This window comes from Vanellus vanellus (genome assembly GCF_965231255.1).
Source record: "Vanellus vanellus genome assembly, contig: HAP1_SCAFFOLD_466, whole genome shotgun sequence".
Classification (NCBI taxonomy): domain Eukaryota; kingdom Metazoa; phylum Chordata; class Aves; order Charadriiformes; family Charadriidae; genus Vanellus; species Vanellus vanellus.
This window is the reverse complement of record NW_028127823.1, coordinates 31,683-54,659: the sequence shown is the minus strand read 5'-3', so window position 1 is coordinate 54,659 and position 22,977 is coordinate 31,683. Positions and strand designations below refer to the sequence as shown.

The 22,977-nt window shown below is 57.3% G+C and overlaps 1 protein-coding gene across 1 annotated transcript in view; it reads right to left on the bottom strand.

Annotated features, from left to right (window-relative positions):
- Positions 1-1,738: 1,738 nt before the first annotated feature.
- Positions 1,739-22,977, bottom strand: part of LOC309684940 (lysine-specific demethylase 2A) — a 50,791-nt gene continuing 29,552 nt past the window's right edge. Inside the window, exons 9-20 of the mRNA XM_082500776.1 lie at positions 21,120-21,235; positions 19,813-19,939; positions 17,898-18,319; positions 10,780-10,863; positions 8,700-8,966; positions 8,350-8,481; positions 8,181-8,270; positions 6,572-7,284; positions 5,251-5,414; positions 4,308-4,466; positions 3,940-4,155; positions 1,739-3,787 (exon numbers count right to left, since the gene is read on the bottom strand). Coding sequence (XP_082356902.1) covers positions 3,606-3,787; positions 3,940-4,155; positions 4,308-4,466; positions 5,251-5,414; positions 6,572-7,284; positions 8,181-8,270; positions 8,350-8,481; positions 8,700-8,966; positions 10,780-10,863; positions 17,898-18,319; positions 19,813-19,939; positions 21,120-21,235 — 2,672 coding nt within the window. The 3' untranslated portion in view covers positions 1,739-3,605. The remainder of the gene's footprint in view (positions 3,788-3,939; positions 4,156-4,307; positions 4,467-5,250; positions 5,415-6,571; positions 7,285-8,180; positions 8,271-8,349; positions 8,482-8,699; positions 8,967-10,779; positions 10,864-17,897; positions 18,320-19,812; positions 19,940-21,119; positions 21,236-22,977) is intronic.

The window sequence follows — 22,977 nt, the reverse complement described above, 5'->3', positions numbered from 1 at the left end:
GCCGGCGGCGGCGCGGTCTCAGCGGCGGGGGGCCATGGCGGGCGGGGCGGCCTGAGGGAGCGCGTGCCCCGTGCGCGTGCCCGGGCGTGACAGGCGGCGCTGCCGCCACGGGCCGGAGCGGGGGCGTGGCCGGAGCGGCGGCGGGGGGCGTGGTCAGATCGGGGGCGGGGCCTGTGGGCGCCCTTCCCACCGCCCCGCCCACCCGGGCGTGGCCGTGAGACCGGCGGGCGCGTGTGGGTCACCGGGGTGTGTGTGTGTGTGTGTGACACCGTGTGTGTGTGTGACACCATGGGGGTGTGTGTGAAACCACGTGTGACACCGTGTGTGTGTGTGACACTGGGGGTATGTGACACTATGCATGTGTGTGTGTGACAGCAGGTGTGATACTGTGGTTGTGTGACAGTGTTTATGTGACACCATGTGTTAGTCCATGGGTGTGTGACACTGTGTGTGACATTGTGAGCGTGACACCACGGGTGTGCGACACTATGTGTGGCACTCCAAGCATCACACTGCGTGCGTGAGACGCCGGGTGTGACACTGTGGATGTCAGCGCGTGTGACAGCGGATGTGACCACGTGCGTGTGACAGGACACGCGGGTGATGCTCCGGTGGACATGGCTGAGCCTTCGCCCCCCCCGGGTCCCCCGTGGGGGAGGACGTACACCCACGGGAGAGCGAGCTCTGCGCCACGCTGGCCGCGTCACCCTCAGTGTCACCTCGGTGGCCCTGTGGCTCCTGGAGGAGCTGGAGAAGATGGGGACATGGGGGACAGGGACACACAGAGGAGGTCCCCGAGGCCTCCATGTCCCCGTCCCCTCCCCCTCCCTCACAGACAGGTGACGGCCAGAGCTCAGGCGCAGCATTGGGAGATTTTCCTTAAATTTGGTTTTTTTTTTTTGTTTTATTAAAAAAAAATCCACCCCTGAAAAACAAAATATTTCCCTTCAGAGGGTGTTATGTGTCCCCGTGTCTGCCCCCCCCCCAACATCTCTCCCCTCCCTGCGGTAATGAGCAAAGATCCTCTCTACAACTGGTATCGGAGAACGCTTAGAAAAAGGGAAAAAAAAACAAAAACAAACAAACAAAAAGATAAAATTATAAATCCTCCTTCTGCCCCCCCCCCCCCCCCCCCCCCCAACCCAAACCATCACGACGGAGAGAGCGTAAGACTTGGATTGCTTTTACCCTTAATGCTTACATTTAATTTTAAAGCACAAACATCAGAGATGGACTCTAAATCGCCAACAAAAAAATATATATTTACAATATTTCTCCAGAAGGGGGGAGGGGGGGCGGGGTGGAGGGCAGGGGAAAAAAAAGGGGGGGGGGGGGATTAAAACAAAACAAAAACACAACCAAACCCTTAAACAATAGTGACTTTTCTCGCAGGAGTTGCCTTTAGGGAGCAGTCTGGGTCACTTTTAAATCACTAAGTGATTTTTATTATATATAATTCTCTGTTTTTTGTTTGTTTGGTTTTTTTTTTTTTTTTCCGTTCTTCCTTGTGGATTTTCCCCCACTGCCCGCCGATGGGGGGGTGACGAGGGTGGCACGTCGGAGCCTCCGTGACCGGGAAGGGGACATGACACACACGCACGGGCGCTTCCCCCCCTCCCCTCCACCCCGGGCTAAGTTCTACCCCTCTTTTCTTTCAAAAACTCAACCCACCCCCCCCCAAAATAACAACAATAACAAAAAAAAAAATCAATCCAAAAGGAAAAAGAAAAAAAAAAAAAAAAAGCTTTCCATTCTTCCGACAGCTTTTCACCGGGATGAAGCTCTAGCCCGGCTCTCTGCTTCGCCCCCACCCCGGGCTCTTTTTGTCCCCAAAGCCCTTGTCGCCCCCCCCCCCATCCCCATAGCCACTGTCCCCTCATGTGTGTCCCCCCGCTCGGAGGATGGGCAGAAGGGTGGGCGACCGTCTCTCCTCCCTTATTGCTTCTGAAGCAGCGGCCGCGGGGGGGGGCGGGGGGGACGACACACACGGGCCCCCCTCCGCAGGGACCCCCCCCCCCGTGTCCCTCGGTCGTCCTCTGCGGGGCTTAGGGATGGGTGGCACTGGAGGGGGGGGGGGGCGGTTTGTGCTATCCGTAGGCGCTGCCGGGGATGGGGGGGGGGGGGGGTGAGGCCGAGGAAGGGGGGATCCTGACACGGGGGGGGGGGGCAGGGGAGAGATGGGGAGCATCCGCTCACAGGCAGGGAAATAAAATAGTGACCCAAAAGAAGATTCCAACCTTTTTCCTGTTTTTTTTTTTTTTTTTTCTCCTTTTTTTCATAGGTTTTTTTTTCCTTTTTTTCCCCTCCTTTTCTTTTTTTTTTCCTTTTTTTTTCCGTTTTTTTTTTTTTTTTTTTTTTTTTTTTTTTTAAAGTGCAAAAAGCTCTCTGCTGCCCTAGAGAGAGGTTCTTTGGACCGACCATTCATTGCAAAGGAAAAAAATGGCAGCTAAAAAGGGGGTGGGGGTGGGAAAAAAGGAGAGGACAATGCAGTAGTGGGGGGGGGGGGGACTTCGTGCCAGTTCGGGCTCAGGCCCCATTGCCCTGGGTGGACAGAGACACCTTCGTCCCTCCGGCCGTGGTGGCCCTCGAGTGCTTCATGGTGCCGGGGCCACACGCAGGGAGGTGGGGAGGAAGAGGAGGCAGCTCTTGTGTGTCGTTCCCCCCACCCCCAACTCCTACGAGCGCTCACTCACCCCCTTTTCTGACGCTTTCCGAGTCCTCCCTGAGCTCTGATGTCCCTGCGGTTTCTCCCTCGCTCCCGGCCATCACCTCTGCGCGGGGGCTTCTTGGGGACAGACGGTGTGGAAGCGCATCGTGTCATCCCGTGTGTCCCCTCCACCCCGGCCTCTCCCCAGCTTCACCTCCTCCGGGTAAGGTGGGGGGGGACGACAGTGGGCTGCAAAGCCCCCGCTGCCGGCCAGTGTGTGGCCAGAGAAGCCGTGACACCCCGGCTACGCCAAAAAGAGCCGCGCGGCTGCACGAGAGCGGTGGGAGGAGGAGGTGGAGGGTGTGGGGGTTGTTTTTTTCTGATCACAGCCCCCCAGCCGGACAAGGGAAAGGGTAAAAGGGGGGGTGAGAGCGCAGGGCGAGCGACGAGCTGGTGGTGGCACGGAAGGGTACGTTTCGTTCCAGCTCTGCTCCCGCTTCCTTGGAGAGACCTCAACCCTCAAAAAAGCTTTGTGCTACCGGGGAAGTGACGAGTGTTTCAAGGCAAAGGAGACGATGGGGGGGGGGAGGGGGTGGGGGGGAAGCTGGGGTGGGGGGAAAGGGGGAAAGAAGAGGGTGCCCCATTTCTCTGCACAGAGATCTTCTATTACAACCTCCGCCTTGGAAGCGGCCAGCCTCTGGGTCGAGGCTCCCTGCCATTTGCCCGTTCCTCCTCTGGTACTGGCCAACCTGGCGGGACATCTTCATCGGCAGAAGTCCCGGGGGAGGAGGAGGAGGAAGGACGGTGGAGCGAGGCCAGCAGCGGCCCTGCCTGCCGAGTCAGGTGGGAGGCGACGGCAGGACACACGAGGGCAAGGTGGGGACGTGGAGGAGCGGCACTCCGAGAGGGGTGGGATGGGCTCTTTTTCCTTCTCCTCAGTCTGCCCCGGGGAGGGTCTCTAGCTGATTTTTTGGATCAGCTTCTCATCAGACAGGCAGTAGAGGCTGTTGATGGACAGGTCCGAGATGAAGTGCTCACAGGCTTTGCGGGTGATCTGTTTGCAACCTCGCAGGTCGATTAGAGTGACGTTGGAGATGCGGCGCAGGTAGAGCAAGGCCTGGTCCGTCAGCTTATTGCAGCCTGTGGGGAGACAAGAGGAAGAGTGAGCCGCAACGTCACCGCGAAACCAGAGCTGAGCTCCACGTGTCAGGCCAGGAGGGCGGGCGGGCGGAGGGATGAAGCCGCTTTACGATGGCAAATCCAGCCAGGGCCACCCAGAACAGCGTACCCACCTGCCATGTTGAGCTCGGTGAGGGAGTTGCGCGTGGAAGAGCCCACAGCCGTGAGGAGGTTGGCCGACTGGTCCGTAAGGTGGTTGCAGTGGCTGAGGTCGAGGCGGGAGAGCAGGGGCATATGGCGGATGATCAGCCGCAGCGTGGCGTCGGTGATGTCCAGGCCGGCGAGCCGGAAATCGATCATGTTGCGGAGTTTGCTGCGATTGTCCTGACCTGCAAAAGGGAAAGGAGAAGTTGAGTGTGGATTATCTTCTGCCCTGCTGGGTTTTGGGGGTGTTGCGGATCCGGCATCGCCTCCCCAATCTGTACCCAGCATCTCACCCTCCTCCAACTCCCCACTGCCCCCAGCCCGGGCAAGAGCTTACTGGGTTTGTCTGTTGGAGGGGTGAGTAAGTCCCGGATCTGAGGGTCCTTGATTCCTACTGCCCACCGAAGATCGAGGGTCCTGAGAAGGGGGCAGCTGGAGGTACTGAGAGCACAGACCGCAGACCAGGAACAGCCCGCTAAGATGAGGTCTTTCAGGCCTGCGAGGAAAAGGGAGAGAGGTACCAAGTCAGACGGGCTCAGTCAGCTCCGAGGTGTCTCGGATCTCAACCCCCTTTTCTCCAGGCACAGGAGGAAGCAGTTCCCCTCCCTGCCTGGGATGCGACGAGGAGCTGGGTTCTCCGGAGAGGTTGACACACAGCTGTGGGATACCGCAGAACTATCAGCTGCTTACAGGGGGATGAGATCACAGAATGGTGGGGGTTGGAAGGGACCTCTGGAGCTCCCCCAGTCCCACCCCCTGCCAGAGCAGGGGCACCTACAGCAGTTGCACAGGACGGCATCCAGGTGGGTTTGGAATGTCTCCGGAGTGGGAGACTCCACCACCTCTCTGGGCAGCCTCTGCCAGTGCTCTGCCACCCTCACAGGAAAGAAGCTCCTCCTCATTTTAAAATGAAGCTTCCTATGCTCAAGTTTGTGCCCGTTCCCTCGTCCTGTCACTGCACACCACCGAAAAAAAGACTGTTGCCATCTACCTGGCACCCTCCCTTTAAGTATTTATAAGTATTGATAAGATCCTCCCTCAGTCTTCTTTTTTTCTAGACTAAGAAGACCCAAGTCCCTCAGCCTTTCCTCATAAGGAAGATGTTCCAATCCCCTAATTATCTTAGTAGCCCTTTGCTGGACCCAGATCCAGGCACCCAGGAGTTTGCAAACTGGTGGGTACCAGGGTGCAGAGCCCGTCTCTCACTCCGATCCAGCCGTCAGGAAGCCTGGGAGCAGCCTAGCAGTAGAAGTAGGGACACCTCCCCAGCCCACGCTCACCTGGCAGCCTGTTGACGAGCCACGTAAGCTGTTTTTTGGAGATATTGGTCCAGCTGAGGTCGAGGCTGACCGGCTGTCTTTTGATGATGCCGCTCAGCGCCTGGGGGGTGATGGACTTGCACCTGCTTAAATCTATCTTTGTCCACAATCTCTTGTCACAGCACCTGGGGACAAGGACAAGGCTGAAAGTTGAGCCCCAAGAGCACCGCAGGACAAGAGACAGCTGGCGGGTTGCCTGGCTTCTGGGAGGAACCCAGCCCTGGTGTGGCTCCAGCCGCAGCACAAGGTTGCTCTGCCTGGTTTCCCCAAACACATGGGGAGGTTGCCGAGGGTGTCCGGCCACCCAGGAATGTCCAGAACAGCCCCAGTGGGGTTTTGCTGCCACCTAACAAGACTCTGAGCAGCAGCTGTCTGCCTGCTTGTCCCCTCCTGGGTGCTCCTCCTGCCAGAGTGAAGATCTTAAGCATCCCTGCTCCTAGCAGGCGAAACACTCAGCCTGGTCCCACCCCATGGCCGCGGCAGCACTCAACGCTTCGCCAGGGGCTGCAACAGAGCCCAGAGGTGGCACAAACTCCTCCTCTCTCCCACAGGAGCCTGAGGAGACCCAGGACCTGATGGCAGCTCAGCTGTGCCCCTGAGGACGCCACACCAGCAGCAGGTGAGGGGATGCTCTCCTCCAGCCACCACGCTACACCATTCCCACCAGCCGCTGATCAAAGCGGGCCAAGTCCTTTCCCACTGGGCCATTCCCGCTGCTCAGTGGTTAGAAACCTCCTAGTTTCCAAGTCCCTGTCTGTTCCCAAGCCCTCCATCCACAGCTGTCCCGCTGCCAGCATTGTCTTCAGGCCTGCCACCCCCCTGCTGCGGCGTTTCCAGCCAGCAAACCCATTCCCAGCTCAGCCTACCGGGAGGCCGAGGCAGGATGGGAGGCAGGGAAGGACAAGGACCACGCTGGGTGGCAGGTGAGGAAAGGGCATCGGCACCTCGCAAGGACACGGCGGGGGACACAGGTGCTCAGGTGACAGCACAGCCTGCCGCCGCCTCCCAACAGAAGGGACAGGAGGAAGGCAGTAGAAGGGGGTGATAAAAACCAGTGCGCATACGGCAGAGGCAGCAGCCAGCAGGACTGGCCGCAGGTCCGAGGGAAAAGCTGCCCGGGGAGCGAAGGGAGGGCACCGAGGTGAGATCCTTTCCCCCCCCTTCCCTCTGGCTGCCCACCAGGCACACGGCTTGGCGTGGCCGTGCCCGGTCCAGGGGTCAGGACACGGGCAGGCCTGGCTGTGCCCCCTCCACCACCACCACCACGCGTCCCCACACTCACCACTTGTACCAGGTCTTGCACACCCGCATGCACTCGCAGAGCTCCCTGCGAGTGAGGTAGCGGAAGACGGACATCCACACCTCGCGCTGCATCCAACTCTCCTCACCCTCCTGCGCCCGGCCCCCTCGGCCGTTGAGCCGGGCCGCCCCCCCTTCCTCCGCGTTCTCGTCCTCCTCCTCCTCTTCCTCCTCCTCCTCCTCAGCGGCTGCCTCCTCCTCCCCGCCGCCCCGCAGGGGCATCCTGGCGGGCGCATGGCGCATGACCACACGGGGAGAGTGCTGCAGGTTGGTGGAGGAGGCTGTGATGGCTTGCAGCTTGGGGACGATAGAAGTGCCATGGACGTCTTTGGTGGGGCGTTGAAGCGTCACGGTGAGGTAGGAGCCATGCAGCTTGGCCTTCTCCACCTCTGACAGCTCCTTCTTGCCGCTGGGGTTGTTCTCCTTCTCCCGCACCATGGTTCGCTCGGTGGCCTGGAGCCGCAGCAGCTGCCGTCGCTTGAAGCGCTCGTCTCTGCTGGCGCTGTGGTGGTCGCTGGGGCCGGCTCCGGGGGATGAGCGCGTCACCACGCCTCGTGGTGATGCTGGGTCGTGGATCAGCTGCAGCATGGGGGTGGGTGAGTTGGGCGGTGGGGTCAGGGGCTCCTCACAACTCCGCAGGGGCCGCAGCACCTTGGCTTGCGCCGTGTCGTCGTCGCTCTCCTCCACCTTCCGTTTCTGTGGGGAAGCGAGGAGGCAGGTTAGCAGGGACGGAGCCGCGGTGGGCCTGGGGAATGCATCCCCCCCTCTCCTCTTCCCTGGGGCAACAGCAGTGTCTGCACCAGCAGTGCCCAGTACCACCAGGACCAGAGTGCACCCACACACCAGCAACCAACATTTTCCTTCCCCCTTTGCAAAAGGGGTGTTCCCTGAGGTTGGGGGTGGGTTCCACTCCGTGACTAACAGCATCTCCTCTCTTGCAGCGGAAACTCTCAGGATCACAGCTCAGCACAAGACATTGTGGGGACAAGGGGTGCTCATGACATCTGCTTGAAGTGCTGGGGGACCCAGGAACCAGGCAAATGTGCACCCCAAGCATGCAGAGCACCCAAGAGAAGGTGAAGGTGCCCCACGGAGGCTGCTCCCCACCTGGCTTGCCTTAGCTGCTGTGCTTCCATCCACAGCAGTGGGCATGGTCCTACAGGCGATGCGGCAGCTGTAGGCTGGCGTCCTGGGCAGCGCTGGCAACCACCAGCGGGCCAACTGCCGCCGCACGCAGTCCGTTTGCTGCCTGGCAGAGGAACCTGGCTGCCGCTTCTGCAGGAGCCTGGCCTTGGCCTGCTGACAGGCTCCCTGGGAGCCGGGGACAGAGAGCAGGAGGCTGTCAGCTCGCACCCCTGCAGGACCCCGGGACCAGACTGCCACAGGATGCTGCCAGGCCTCCAAGCGCTGCTGCGCTGCACCCCCAATAACCCCCACTCTTACTATTCACTGCCCAACTGGTCCCCTGGATTGCACTGGTGCCTGCCTGCCCTCCAGCCCAGCCTGGTTGAACGCTGCCTATCTCCCTCAGCAGGATGCAGTGGGATGAAGGACGCGTGTCCTGCCCTGCCACAGCACAGCTCGCCTCCTACCTGGCCCTTCTCTGCGTCGTCACCCTGGTAGCATTTGGGGCACTCCCAGCAGTTAGGGAGCTCATCGTTGAGCAGCCCTTCACCATCCATCTGCAAAGAGAAGAGGGTAGTCAGCAGCAGTCCTTCCCCATGGCCGAGCTCCCTCTGCCCCAGCGTCCACACCGCTCACCTGTAGGCAGCCAGGGTGAACAATCTCGTTGCAGATACAGCACTCCATGAGCTTCTTCTCAAAGTCCTGTGAGTCCTCATTCTGATCCACCTCCCCGCAAAGTGCACACGTGACCGAGTGAGGCAGCCTGGGCTACAAAGGAAAGCAGGAGTGAAACCAGGGCAAGGTGGGACAGCCTTCCCCCTTTCCTACTTCTCTCCCTCACTGCCTGAATCATGGGGAAGGGGCCAACTATCACCCAGAAATCAAACTTGGCCAACTACCCTCCTCTGTCTGACCCTAATCACCCACACAGAGTTGCCGCCAGGCTGCAGCGGACTTCTGAGAAAAGGATCAGGCCGCAGACTCACCGCTAAGCATTGCCGGAGGACACAGGACTGCTTCATGCGGCCAGGGCCACCAAACTTCTTCATGTCCCTGCAATAGTGGCACATGCCACACTCGCCCTGCATGCAAGCTTTGCATTTTCGGCACCGCACCCGCCTCCGCCTGGCGCCTGACACGATGGGAGAGACCGTAGGCCTGACGGGTGTCGGGCGGGGGGTTGGCTTCATGGTGTGCGGTTTGGTGATGGGGATGGTGGGCAGGCGCACCCTCAACCGGGCCTGGAGTTTTAGCTGGCAACAGAAATAGAGAGGTAAGTGGCATGAGATGAGCGAACCGCTGAATTCCGCTTGGATCAGAAAGCCTCTGATCCCCAGCTCCCTTGCTGCGACCTCAGACAATGTGCCAGAGAGCAGCTGCGCTCCCTCACCTCTCTGCAGACAAAGGAGCCTGTATCGGTGCTGCCCAGGGCAGCCCTCCTTGAGCACATCCCGCTCAGCCTTCGCCACCCCACACCAAGAGCTCTCCTTCCTCCCACCCCCTACCAGGAGTCAGAAATGGGTCTGAAAAGGGCTGCTGAGTCCCAAAAGCATCGTGGTGCTCCAGAAGAGCCACTCTTTCCTTCTGAGGCAAAGAATGACAAAGTCCACCCAGGCAGCCAGAAAGGTTGTCCTCTCTCTGTGCCACCCAGGTCCCTCTGCTAGCCGCACAAGGGGACAGGGGTCAGCTCTGATCAGAGTGCTCTGGTCACTCTTTCCCATGAGCTCGAGGCGTGCTGGGGAGACCTAAGCATCTCTGTTTACAGTGCAGGTGGGACAGCACAGCTCTCCAGCAGACAACTGCCACCGCACATCCCATCAACCCTCGCAGCATCCTTCTAGGATCGGCCGTGATGGTGTGTGTGCACCACAGCTGATGGGCCTGGGGAAAGGCAGGCACCCAAAAAACCCAACACAAGGACAGGGTCAGGGATGCACCAAGCATCTGAGTGCCGCATCCAAAGCGTGTAGATGACTCCGGGTCTCTTCTCCCAGAAAAGCTGCCAGAGATGCTTATGGTGCTCAAGGACCAGGAAATCACACTGGATCCCCTTGAGCAGGGCAGGCAGGCAGAGACAGGCACCTCCAAAGGGCAATCCGAGAGGCTTGTTTGTCTCCAGACACCCAAATGGGGTGTTACCCACCCTTCCCAGTGTGATGGGGTCCTGCTCTTCCCATACGCCTGCCCATGAGCCCGTCTCCTGGCAGGAAGGAAGCAGTGACCTATGGGAGCCGTCCTGCCAGGTCACGGGAAGGCAGCCTGCGGAGGGGAAGTCCGGCCAGCCAGCGGCAGGGCTGCTCCTCACCTCCATCTGCCCAGCGAGCTCAGCCTGGGCCGTGGCCCAGCTTTGGGCCCTGGGTTACGAGCGTAGCTGGAGAGGGAGGGGCAGGAGCGCACTGAAAGGTCCTTTTCCTGAGAAGCTGGCTGCTATCTGCAGGTAGAGACCTCCAGGAGAGAGCTGCCTTCCTTGGGGTCACAAGAGCCAACGCTACAGCATGGGCAGTGTGCTGGCAGGGGCTGGGACCCAAGGGGTATGCTCACCTGGCATTGGGGGTCGGACTGCCCACCAAACAGGGCTGATAATCAGCATCAACCCCAACACCTCACCCTTCATCTCTCGGGGAATGCAATAGCAATACACTCCCCTGACACACATTACTCTGACCACCCAGGGCTCCCTTGTCAAACTGGAAAGTTCCCTTTAGAGGATCACCCCTTCCACCAACAGCAGGGCTCCAGCTCCTCTGAGCACGACTGAGGGGCTGGAGAACATGGAGCAGCTGGGACTGACCCAGTTACCACCCGTCGGCTCAGTCGGGGTAACCGGACACGGTGGGAGACTTCCACCGCTGCCAGCGAACAGGTTTGCCCGCGGTGCTGTGGAGGTGGTTGTGCCCCACGGCCTGCCTCTGCACTGCTCCCTTTCTGCCCGCCGACGTGGGCCCCCGAGGTAGGTACGGAAACAATGCTGTTACACCCCAGTCCCAAGCGGCAGATGAGCTGAGGACAGGTTACCAGCTCAACCACAGGCGATACCCACCCAGGTCCCCTCCTCGCAGCTCCTACCTTATCTCTCTTGGGCCACTGGACGATGGGGATGCCTGTAAGTGCCAGTTTGGGGTCGCTGTTCGCGTATTCTTCTAGCAGCAGCTAATGGAGAGAGGGTGGGTGGGTGGGGGGGGGCGAGGGGGGGAATGGAAGAGAGACAAAAAGCACAGGTGTGAGCAGAGCGAAATAAAGGCTCCCGCCAGCGAGGCAGGCTCCGACCAGATGCCAAGGCCAGCGTGCTTCAAACACGGCTGGGAAGGAGCCCTCCTCTACCCACGCCCGCGAGCAACGATCCCTCCCCACATTAGACAGACAACCTCTGTCGAGTCGATCTGCACGAGCGCTTTCATCAAACTGCATTTCAGCCTCGAGGCCCCGCTCCTCTGCAGTGGTAGGGGGAGAGCGCCAAGCTTTTGCAGTCCAGGGGGACTTATGGGGGAGGAAACACGCTCCGTCTCTCCCTTGCAACGGTCCCTGGCCACGGGGTAGCCGGAGGGTGCAGCGGTGGCAGGACATGGTGCCACAGCAGCCCGTCTGTAGCCTGGCGCAAGCTGCCGGGTAGCCAAGAGCTGCTCCCCTGCACTGCCTCGGGGTTTGGCTTTGGCAGGAGAGATCCCTCGGTACCGACCGGACGGGCACGCTGCCCTACGGCACGACAGACACCCTCGCTCTCGGTGGACGGGTGCCCCCCGCACTCACCCCGTCCCTTTCGTCCCTCTCGCTCCCCTCCATCGCAGCCCCCTCCCCATAGCCATTCCCCACCGAATTTGCCGGTTGCAAAGGTGCTTTATTTACTTGGCGTTGCCATGACTACGCAGGCAGGAGCCTCCTGCCGGCATCCCCCAACGCGTGGTGCTTCCCGGCTGCCAGGCCATGCCAGGGCAGGGGCTGGCTGGTGTCCTCAGTGGGGGGCTACCAGCTCTCCGGGCCCCAGTACAGCTTGCCAGGGCTCCCCCCCAGTCCTTCTCGGGCGGCAGGAAGCCGTGGCCTCCCCTCCGCTCCCCGGCAGCACAGCGTGCTGCCTACAGACTTTCCGCCTCCCCACCAGCCTTCCCATAAGCACACGCCGAAAGGAAAGGTCAGGGGCTGGTGGTGGTGGTGGGGGGCCCCTATATATATGTGTGGGCAGGGAACCGCAGCCGCCCCCCCCTGCCCGGGGCACCGCGGGGGATGGAGGTGGCTCACGCACGCTCGGAGCTGGGGGGGGGGGATAAAGGGTGTTGGGGGAGGAAGGGGGGGGGGAAGGGGGGGGCACTCGGGTCCTGGAGCTGAATCTTGGCTTGGTGCCGGGGTGGGAGATAGCCCCCTTGTCCTCTCTGACCCCTCGCGCTCTGGGCTGGGAGGAGGGACACAAAGCGGAGGGGACACAAAGCAGAGGGGACCCTGCGAGCTCACCGCATGCTTCCCCAGGAACTCGGCACCGGCGAGCGCGCCCCAAGGAAGGGGAGGGGAGGGGAGAGGCGAGCCCGAGCACCAGCCAGGGACCCCTCCAGGGAAGCAGGGGTCCCCCCCCATGGTCCCCTCCCACCCTGGCTGGGTCCAGAGCGTCCCCGCGTCCCCTCCCCATCCCGCCAGCGTTGCCAACTGCCTGACCTTGCGCCTCTGGAGCTGCCGAGACTCTGGGGCGAAGTTTGCCGAGCCCTCTTTGTTTCGGTGCCCGCACTGCGAGGGCTGGGGCCCCCCCCTCTCCCCAGACACCTCCAGGGGCTGGCTCAGTCTGAGCGGACCCGAGCCGGACCCCAGGTCTTCGGGGACACGGCTGGGGGAGCAGCCGTGCCCCCCGCCCCGAACGCCCCCGGTTCCTCCCCGGCTCCGGCAGCCGCACTGGCAGCCTCGTGCTCCTCCCGAGCCCTTGGGCAGCAGCAGCGGCAGCTTCCTGAGCCTGAAACAATGCTGCTGCGTCACCCACATGCGGTTCCCAGCAATGCTTTGCAACGGGAAGATGGCAGAAGAGAAAAAGCGAGCGAACGAGCAGAGGGCAGAGCCGTTCTGCTGCAGAGCCGGGAGGGGCCGGGACGGACGGCTGGCGCCGCACGGATTGGCGCAGGGGCCCCGAGCAGCGCGGCCCACCTTCCTCCCTCCCTCCGCCACCGCAATCGGAGAAGTCGGGGCCAGGCTCCCCAAGGGCCGGCGGGGCAGGCTGGGGAAGAGGATGGCGGAGAGCCCTTACCCACAGCCCCACTCACGCCCGGCCTCCCTGACGCCTTTCTTTTGTCTTCTCCGAGGCGGTTTTTGGTGTGTGTGGGGTTCCTGCTGGAAGCCGAACCCACCTGGATCTAGGAGACGGCACTGGCGTGAGCGGGGAGAAGGGGCTTTTAAATAAAGGCAAAGAAGATCGGGAGATCAGCCCCAAAAAGCCTGCGGGCTGCAGGGACTGCACCCAGAGCCTCCCGACCTGGATGCATGGACCTTCCCTGACAAGCATCCCGTCAGCTAAGTTTGGGAGCGGCTGTAGTCCCAAAGCCACCGGTGACCTAACCGCTAGAGGGGGACAAACGCACACCGGGTGAAGCGACATCTCCCCAATCAGCCCCAGCTCCCCCGGACGCCCCCCGACACTGCCTCCAGACCACCGAAATTAAAATGGAGGAAGCTCTGGAGATAAAGCAAGCTCCCCAAAACAGCACTGGACAACAGTGACTGCTCCCGCTCCTAATGCGGCCAAAGCATCTGCTGGCAACCTCAGCTTTCAGCTCTCCTGCCCCTGGAAAGCCCAGGAAGCCACTGAGCCACACTGAGCAGACACTTGGGTCCAGACTGTCACCACCTGAACCATCAACGACACCCTTGGGCCCTTGGGACAGGCTCTCCGTGGATCCTACTCTCTGCATCACACTGGGGACACCCAGCCCTGCAGCGTGGTTTGGACCAGCACAGAGGAGGTGCAGTGTGGCTCCTCGGTCACATTGCCAAGGTCAAGCACATCAGATGGAGATGGCAGGCTGAGGTGACGCCCGGTCAAGCAGGACAGCACAGGGGTCTTTGGCCCAGTGTGCTCCAGGCTGCGGAGCTTCCGTTTGGTCCATTTGGACAGCAATTGTGAATGTGTCAGGGATCTCATGGATGCCACACCAGTGGCACAGACACGGGGAGGAGAGCCACGCACACAGCTCAGCGCTTCACACTGTGGTTTAGTCTCACCTGACCTGCAGGCAGGAGGGTGGCCACTGCTGTTCCACCAAGGGGGGACCTTTTTGGCACAGCTCACAGGCCACCCTGGCCTTCCTCATCCATCCCTGGTGGAGGCAGCCCCTGTTCCTCACCAAGTCCTCTCTCTGTCCTGCTGCCCTGCAGCAAACGGGGGACTGTGCACACTCTCCCCATGGCCATGGAGAGGGAGTGGAGTGCCCTCAGATCACTCGCTCCTCCCAAGGGTGCTCATCAGTGCTTTTACACCCGCTGGGCTTCAGCAGGCTGACATGTTTGCTGCTTCTCTTAGATGTGAGCACCTGGAGAAACAAACTGTCTTGGGAAAGCAGATTCCAGCTGGCAGATTTACTGGGGCAGGGAAAGGAGAGCAGGAGGCACGGGGAAGGTTTTCAGGCAGACGTGACCCACAGGAGGAGCAGACCAGACAAATGAGAGGAGTAACATGGGTTTGTAGAGGAGCGAGGAGGTGTCTCTGACCACAGGGGGACCCAGCACAACACAGAGCCAGGTACGTGGGCAATGCCAGACCAGAAGCTTTGAGACGAGGTTCTGGAGACAGGATCTGCATTTTTAGCTCTTCTTGTTTCTACAATGCCTAGTGCTCCAACGCCGCCATCCACAGCCCAAATATAACCCATTTGTGCCAGTTACTGCAGGGCACGGTGGCAAGCGAATGGTTCAAACGTGTGCTAAGGTCCCCATAAGTCAGTGGACAGCAGGTCTGACAGCTCTAAAGCCAGAGCCCCATGAACCCTCCTGCTCCTCTGAAGCCTAAATGAGGGAAACTAGCATACCCCAAGAGGGGTCACAAATGATGCAGTCAAAAGACAATGGGACCTCTCGGAAGTTCCCTCTTTGCCAATGATCTTTCCAACAACCCCAGTACAGGCCACGCACAGAGGCATGGAGATTTTTCAGCAAGACAACAGTGCTACAAAGCGACACATCACCACCTCATTTCGCAAAGGCAGATCTTCTCCTCAGGCAGTGCTAAAAGCCTTTTTGATTTCTGCAGGCTCTCCCATTTAAGCCACTGGAGAGCAGCTGCCAGTCACCGGTTCAGAAGGCAGCGTGTGGTGTCATCAGGAGTTTTCCAAGGGAGACGGGCAAAGCTAGAAAGGTTAAGGAGAGGCAGAGGTGGCAACATGATCTTCCTATTCAAGACGCCTGATGCAGCCTTGTTTACAGAGTCTCAGGAGGTGGACGATCTCGCCTGCCATGGAGCTGGAAGCACATCTTTGTCACATCCAAAGTGTCACGTGTGTCATGTCCCACCATGCGATGGCTGCAGGCTCAACTCTTGACAGGACCCAACACATGGACATCCTGAAGTCATGATCACCACATAAGACACTGTGGGAAAAGGCAGCATTTTTCTGCTCCGTGCCTGCTCCTGTGTGCCCGGGGACACCAGTTAGCAGAGGGTGCCAGGAAGCACAGTAGGACATTTGATCTAACAGGGAGATCAAGGTGCCAGGTCACTACCTGCATGTCTGGGGTCTACGATGAGAAAACACCCCATTCTGACCCTGGCTAGCAGACAGACCAACCGCACATGCAGGCCACAGCCACAAAAGCCTTCCACAACACAGCATCTGCCTAACTGGAAGACAGCTACGAAGTGACGGCAGCAAAGCTGGCGAGCGCTGAAAGCACATTGGTTCTGTGGTTCTCTAGAGTGGGTCTTTCCCAACAGTCCTCTTGGCCAGATCCCAGGTCTGTTAATGACCTCATTTGGTGACGTAAGGGTTAGAGTACCTGCTGGAGACCGATGGTCCCAGAGTCAGGCTAAGATGCTATGGAGGACATATGCTTTCTGTTTAGCTTAGATCACTGAAGATGGATTAGGCTATAGTTCTCCACTAGCGCATAAAGAGAAATAGTAGATGAACTGAAGGGATCCAGGTCTGGGGGACAGCACAAGGGATTCCACGTGGATCACACCTCCAAGAGCTGGGAGGGAAGGCAGGAGAGTCGGAACAAGACCAGCGAAGGAAAGGGATGCGCTTACATGCAGCCCTGGCAGGACCATGTCCTGGGAGAGTAAGCTGCAGTTGCACAAGAACACAAAAGCTATTAGAGGAGGGAGTTATACCAAGGCTTATATAGGAAACGTGACTGAAATAGGACCTGTACCCCCCACATCATGAGTTACAGATGGAGAGACAGCCACTTCACACTTCTGGCTTGGTAACAACTTGTCCTGCCTTAAAAAAAAAATAATAAAAAAATAAGGTGTTTGCCATACAAGCTGTTGTTATTGAAAATCAGACCTTCACTCATTGAGTTTTTCACTGACCAGACCAGTTAAAAGGTTTAGCTAGAAATGTCTTACCTCTTTTCAGGTTTTATAAGCCAACCTACATTTGCCAGTTCCATCACCCCTAAGGAAAATGTCAGTTTTGAAAGCAGAGGTTTGCTGTAGTTTGACAAACTTGTCCCGTTTTCTCCAGCCACTGCAGTCTGATGACTAAGGACCTTCATGCTTTGAGGACACCCTGTAGCACAGGTTTTACTTGTGAGGCTGCTAGTCCTGAGGGACAGAGTCCTGCAGCTCACGATACTTCTGAACCTCAGAGGACAGCCAGTGTTAAGGAACAAGTCCTTCAGGGAAGCTGTTTTCTCTGACTGGACTGCAGGGACTTTAACCCGCTGCTCATCTGCAAGGTACAACTGGACATGAGGGCTGGTGGGTCACAGCAAAACCAGAGTCCATTAGCTCCAGAACATAACAGGTCCTTTAAAAAGTCTCAAAACCCAGCTGAACACCGACAACGCTGAATGCTCTGCCTTCAAACCACCCAACACACAACACCAGCCTCCCTTTCTCAGTCCAAGGGTGAAATGCTGCGCTCAAAGCTCAGCGTGAGTTTCTTTAGAGCATCATTATACGGTCTGTGGTAGGGCTGAGGCTACCACACTGCAGTGGCTCAGAAACACACGCGCTGCGTACTCAAAGGCCACAGCATACACAGCGCACTTGAAAAAGCCACAGGAAACCAGAATTGTAGCCCACTACCAGCACCTACTCCTATTCCTTCAGCCAAGCTCCACCAGAGCTCAGCCTGCAAATGACAGCCCACCCTGAGACCCCAGAGCTGCACCCGCTGCTCCAAATGCAGCAAAACACCGGATTTACCAAATACCCCTGCCAAAAATAAATAAATAAATAAATAAATAAATCAGGAGACAGCACTTGGAAAAGAAACATGATGGCAAAGACAAGGATACACCTATGGCTGTATTTGCATGGCAGCTTTGGTACAGAGCCGCTGAACAGATTACCATCAGCAAGGAAGGGAGCAGAAGGTAACTGTGGTTTTAGGAACTAAAATGGACTTTTTGGGAATAGAGCGAGGCTGACATTCTCACTTCAGTGCTGAAAGGGCTAAAACACCAAAGCTCATGGAGTCAGCGCAGCAGACCTGGCAGATACAGCTCAGGGTGTAAAGCAAGGCAAGGGAAAAGAAAAAAAAAAAAAAGAAAAAAAATAGACTCATATAACCTAAGGTCACATCCTCTGCAAACAACCCAAAGAAACAAGGCTAAATCCACCTGAGGCAAGGAAAAGGCTCCCACTGTCACAAGGTCCAGCAGCGCAAGGAGTCCACAGCCAGAACCGGAAACGAACCGCATGGCAAACAAGCGCTCTTGCACTGACACCCGTAAGGGACCCAGACAGGGCCCAGAGCATCCCCAGAGGAGTCTTAGCCACGCTGTCTGGGAGCAGTAACTGCTCCTGCTAGCCCCAACCCAAAACTCAAGCAAGGGCTGTCCTCAGCACCAGCTGGTATAACATCAGCCTCATGGAGAGGAAGAAGAGGACACCAAGCCTGCAGACACATCACCCCCTTTGGCCAGGACAGGGGCAAGATCAGCATCAAGCACAGTCTCCCTGTGGGCAAATGCCTTTCCGCCTCCAATGCCGCAAGAAAGCGGCAGCCCCGAGGAACGGCAACGCTTGCGGCTCCCTCGCGCCTACGTACCTTGACGTCAGCGATGAGGGCGTCCTCATCCTCAATGCCGGTGGGAACGCACTTCTTGTGCAGAGGGAGCGACTCCAGTTTGTCCACGAGGCAGCGCAGCCCCTCCAGCTCAAACTGCGTCAGGTGCACCTTCCTGCTCTTGCGCGGGCTGCCACCATTCGGGTCCCAGGCCTGGCCGTTTTGGGAGCCCCGGCTGGAGTCAGAAGAGTCTATAGATGGGGTCTTCTTCAGACCCGGCAGGCTGCTCCGGCAGCTCCTGCCCAGTTCATCATAGTCCACATTGGCACCGTTGGCTATTGGGCTGGTGAGAATGGACCGCCTTGTGACCGGTCGCCTGGGTTCCTTCCCTGCTGCATCCTCCTCTTCTTCCTCTTCCTCCTCCTCTTCCATGTTTACCGAGTCCGAGGAGCTCAGCTCCATATCTGCCGTGATGGAGAAAGAGTGAGAGAAGAGCACAGTGGCCAGACTGTGTGGCTCACAGGAGGCGTTCAGTTTCTAGAGGAATCCCCCCAGTTACCAGAGATGCCGGAGCAACAGATACATACGGGGACAAAGAGAGGAAATGATGGGGCACACAGTGCCTGGAAAAGAACAGCTAAAACCCTTTCCCATTCCTGGCTTGTTCTGTGGGAAGATGAGGCACAGGACATGGGAAAACCTCCCAGAAGAGGAGAGAGCAACATTCTAGACTGAATTTAATGGAATCCTGGAATTGTTTGTGTTGGAAGGGACCTTTAAAGATCATCAAGTCCAACCCCCCTGCCATGGGCAGGGACACCTTCCACTAGACCAGGTTGCTCAAAGCCCCATCTGACCTGACTTTGCTTTGGAGGACTTGGGATCTCCATCCATCCGGTCCTGCAAGTGACTTGGGACCTTGATCCTGCCTTCGTGACGGGAGAAAAGAGGATGTGGACTCACTAGATGACTGTGAGGTCTCTGAGCCCGATTGTGCACAATAAAGCACACCTCCCTTCCTTTCAGCTCTCTGCACTACCTCCCACTTCACACTGCTCAGTGGTACAGAAAAGGTGATGAAGGTGCTGGAGGCCTCCAGGCAGGAGGAGGACAGAGACAGCCTTTCCCAAACAAAATGCTGAGGGAGATCTCAAGAAGGCCACAGGTGAAGGACAAGACCTGGGAGCCGCGTCCCTCTTGCTAGAGCCCCTTGGAGAGAAATCAAAAGCCCTGAAGAGGCTGTGGCTGCGAGGAGAGGTGCCCAGGAGTCAGCATTTACAGCCTCTTACGTGAGGCAAGGACAGATTCACTTCAAGGGCTTTGGGTAGAGGCTATCCAGCGCTCTCCCACTCTGAAGAAGGGTCTCCAAGGAATCATCTGTTTGATCACCGCTCAGGCCCCATGCGCCTTGGCTGTACAGAGGCCAAACATTCCTTTTGCGAGAGACTCCTTCCCTCCCTTGCACATAACCTTGACAGCGCTTTAAAACTCTGTGTGCAGGAAGGCCCTGATCAGCAAGAAAGCATTACTGCTGCACAGCCCACAGCACACCGGTGGTTACTGCGACTTCCCTCTACCTCTTCTGTTAAAGGCTTTGCATGTACCAGCAAGGCCAGGAACTTGTGTGCTGGTTTTGCAGCTGCAAGGAACCTGGCCCGTTGCAGGGGCAAAGGAGGAAGCAAAAGTCTGGCTAGTTTTGATTTCTTGCTCAAACGAAAAGAAAGAAATCGCATCTTCCTTCAGCCCTTCTGCAGTGTCCTCCGACTGCTCAGCACAACAAACAGTGAAAAGGGAGGAAATACCCAAAGAAACCACCCTGTGAAATTGAGGAAGTGATGGTCCCAAATTCTTCCCACAGAGCCCTCCACTGCCCACCGTGCTGCTGAGCCAGACAGCACCCCAGCAGAAGGGTGGAAGAAACCCCTTTGATAGGGTTGAGGAAGGAATAAACACTTACCCATACTGAGTGATTCCTTCTGGAAGTCCTTGGTCAGATGTGAGCGGCTGGTGATGCAGTAGACGTAGCGCTCCAACACGTACCAACACATCTCGTAATAGAAGGGATAACGAAACTTATTTGGGACCTGCAAAAGAGGCAAGGGGAAGGGGATCAGCTCAGGCTTCCTTCACCACAGGGCTGCACGGAGATAGAGCTCTTATTACTGCTGCCTCAAACCAGACGGATCCCCTCCTGAGAGACAGGAAACGCACGTACATGTTTAACAGCATCATTCATGCTTCTGGCAGCCTGATGCAATTCTCCTTGCAGAAGGATATTATCACCAGGCAGGGCAGAGACCAGGCGCTACTCACTCGCAAGCCATTAACATTTCATTTTTCTTTGTTAGGGTTGCAGCTCTTCCCCCGCAGACCTCCTTCTCATTAGTACAAGAAAAAAGCGGCAGATGCCACAAAAGATTTCAGTGGAAGGTAATGGTTCAAGTCCTATTCCCAATCCCCAGCACAGCATCTGACAGTATTTGTACGGGGGGAGGGAAAGGGTTGGTGTATTAAGAGACGTGTTACCAGCTCAGCCATTTAGCAGAGTGCTATCGGGGCTCTGTCACACCGGCGCCAGCGATTTGCACGCAGGCAGAAGATGCCCCCGACCCTGCTGCCTGCCTCACACCTTCCTGAGGCTACGCAGGCACACGCTCTACATATGTCTCAACAGGTCCCGCCTGCTGCAGCACCTTGAACTGCTTCAACCAACAGTCCATCCGTCACAGCGCAGGAGTGTCCTAAAGCTTCCCTGAAGGAGCTGAGCACTACAGGACCCGTGTCTCCACAAGGAGCAAGCGAGAACACCCACCTGCCAACAGCATTCTCTGCTCAAGACCTAAGGAAGCCTTTAGTTTCAGTCATCTTAGACTACATCGAGGTCTAAAATCAACACCAAGCAGCAGCAGAAAGCAACCAGGTAAGGCAAGATGCACTCCCATGAACACGTTGCTGCCTTTCTCTTCGGGCAGCCAGGGAAGGTCCCCAAAGTTTCCAGACCCCTCGGAAGCCTGGTGTCAGACTGGAGGCAGCACGAAGGGACACAACAAGCCTTAGTGCACATTGCAGGCTGTCCTTCTCTCTGCCCAAGTTCCTGCCTGTAACTGTAGCAGGCTAGGACATCTCGCTTCCAGACAGCTGGAATTGGAGCAATCTGTCACAGGGTGAGACGGAACTTGCCTGCCTGCACACCACCACTCTTGGCTGCGCCCTCCCCACCATCCCAGAAGGTCACGTCCCCCCAGCTCTCCCGCAGTTCCTTACCCGCGTGCGGTCTTCGATGCTGTAAATCCGGAGCTGCATAGGGATGTTGAAGCTGTGTAAGAAGTTGCCTCCGAAAACCAGCGTGTCCATGGGAGTGTACACAGCATGGATCCAACCTTGGAGAGAAAGCGGAGTTTGAAGAATCCTTCTGAGCGACTGGGTGAGGTCAGAGTCTCACAACTGACAGTCCCTACTAATTCCAATTCCTTTGCAATCTCTTACGAGCTGTGCTCTTCAGAGCAGGGCTGTCGAATCCACACAACCTCCACGCTGCTCTGCTAAGTCCACCCTGACCGTTGCACCCTTCACCCACAGCCAGGTTAGCTGCAAACACGCAGACCAGCTATGGACCCCTTGTCACATCTGCCAGCCCGAGCAGCAGCAGAGGGCTAGGAAGGGACCACGTAGACTCCACTTCTTTGAGGCGGATGGACATTGCTGTGGTACAGCAATGTTGTTCATCTCTCCTGAAGTGTCACTACCAAATGACTCAATATGCAGCTCACTTGACCCATCCAAGAGCTAGAGACAGCCTTGTGCTTAGGCACTTAAATACAGCTATGGATTTGGTCTCGCGTCCTCCCACGGTGGCAGATGTGCCAGTATCCACCTCCTGTCCATAGCACTTTGTCATCCTAGTGTCTCTGTAAAGTTGCTTCCTAGCTGCATTAGGCCTAAAAACACCAGCAGCAAGGAAAAACAGTCTGCGAAAGTCTGTTCAACAATTAAAGAACCCTCAAACCAACTCCAGACCCAGCTCTGCTATTTCCAAGGCAATCCAGTCAAGCCCAACATTTTGGGAATTCCAGCACGGGTTTCCTTTGGGCAAGGCCACTCAATTCAAAAGAAGTGTCATTCATAGTACCAGGATAGAAGTGAGTAACTCGTGCAGTCCCTGGTGGTTTTTGTTCCCAGTTTTGCCGTAAGCTACAGGGGTACATGCGTACAACACAGCTTATTCCTGCACTGCTGTTGAAAATGAAATGGCAGGTTACAGCATCCTTTGCCATCTGATAGTCTTACGGACACAATTTTTATGCAACAATTTTATTAGAAGACTCAAAAGGGATCCAATGGTCTTTCTCCTTACAAGGGAGTATTCCCTAGTGCAAGCACAACATTTTGCAAACATCCCGGGTCTGCAACACGTCCTAAAAGGCTGTGAGCCAGTCCTCGCAACAACCAACTTGAGCTGCTGTTTCATCTGCCTCATCTCTTCTGCCTTTGCCGTTTTCCAGCACAGCACTGTACTCACTGCGTATGCAAGACATTGCTGACGCTCTCCAATTATTCTGCTTGCTAAACCAAGTCAGGCTAATGATTTCTCTTAACTCTTGGGAGTGTTCCCACTCCCAACCTCCAAGCCTCCTTGTCCAAGCCCTCTGCAAAGCAGTTACCTGCAAGTCTCTCCATGTTACTGCTCCCCAGCTCCCTACTGGGTTTCAGCATTTTCCAACACCTGATTCTAGCTACGTGATTTCCAGTTCTCCTATATCCGGTACGTGCAGACTGTTCGACTGTCTTTTCTTGCGTCCAGCGCGGTCACCTTGTTCCTTAAACTCGCACACTGGCTCCCTTCATTGCTTCATAATTTGAACCCAACTCTGCAGAGATTTCAGGAGACACCCAGGAAGCCTTGTCCTCAATGTGCACTGCTCCGCATGTCAACATGATGGGCTCTGGGAAACTCTCCTTTAATAATTGATCAAGTGTGATGTGAGGCAGCTGTGGCTTTCTTGTCACTTAGGCTGAATCCACAGTGCCATGACAGGCATGTTTTAGGCAGCTGGCAAGCAAGAGGACAGAGCCACATCATATCTCCCTCTCCCAGTTACTCATGAAGGAGGAAGCTAAATCC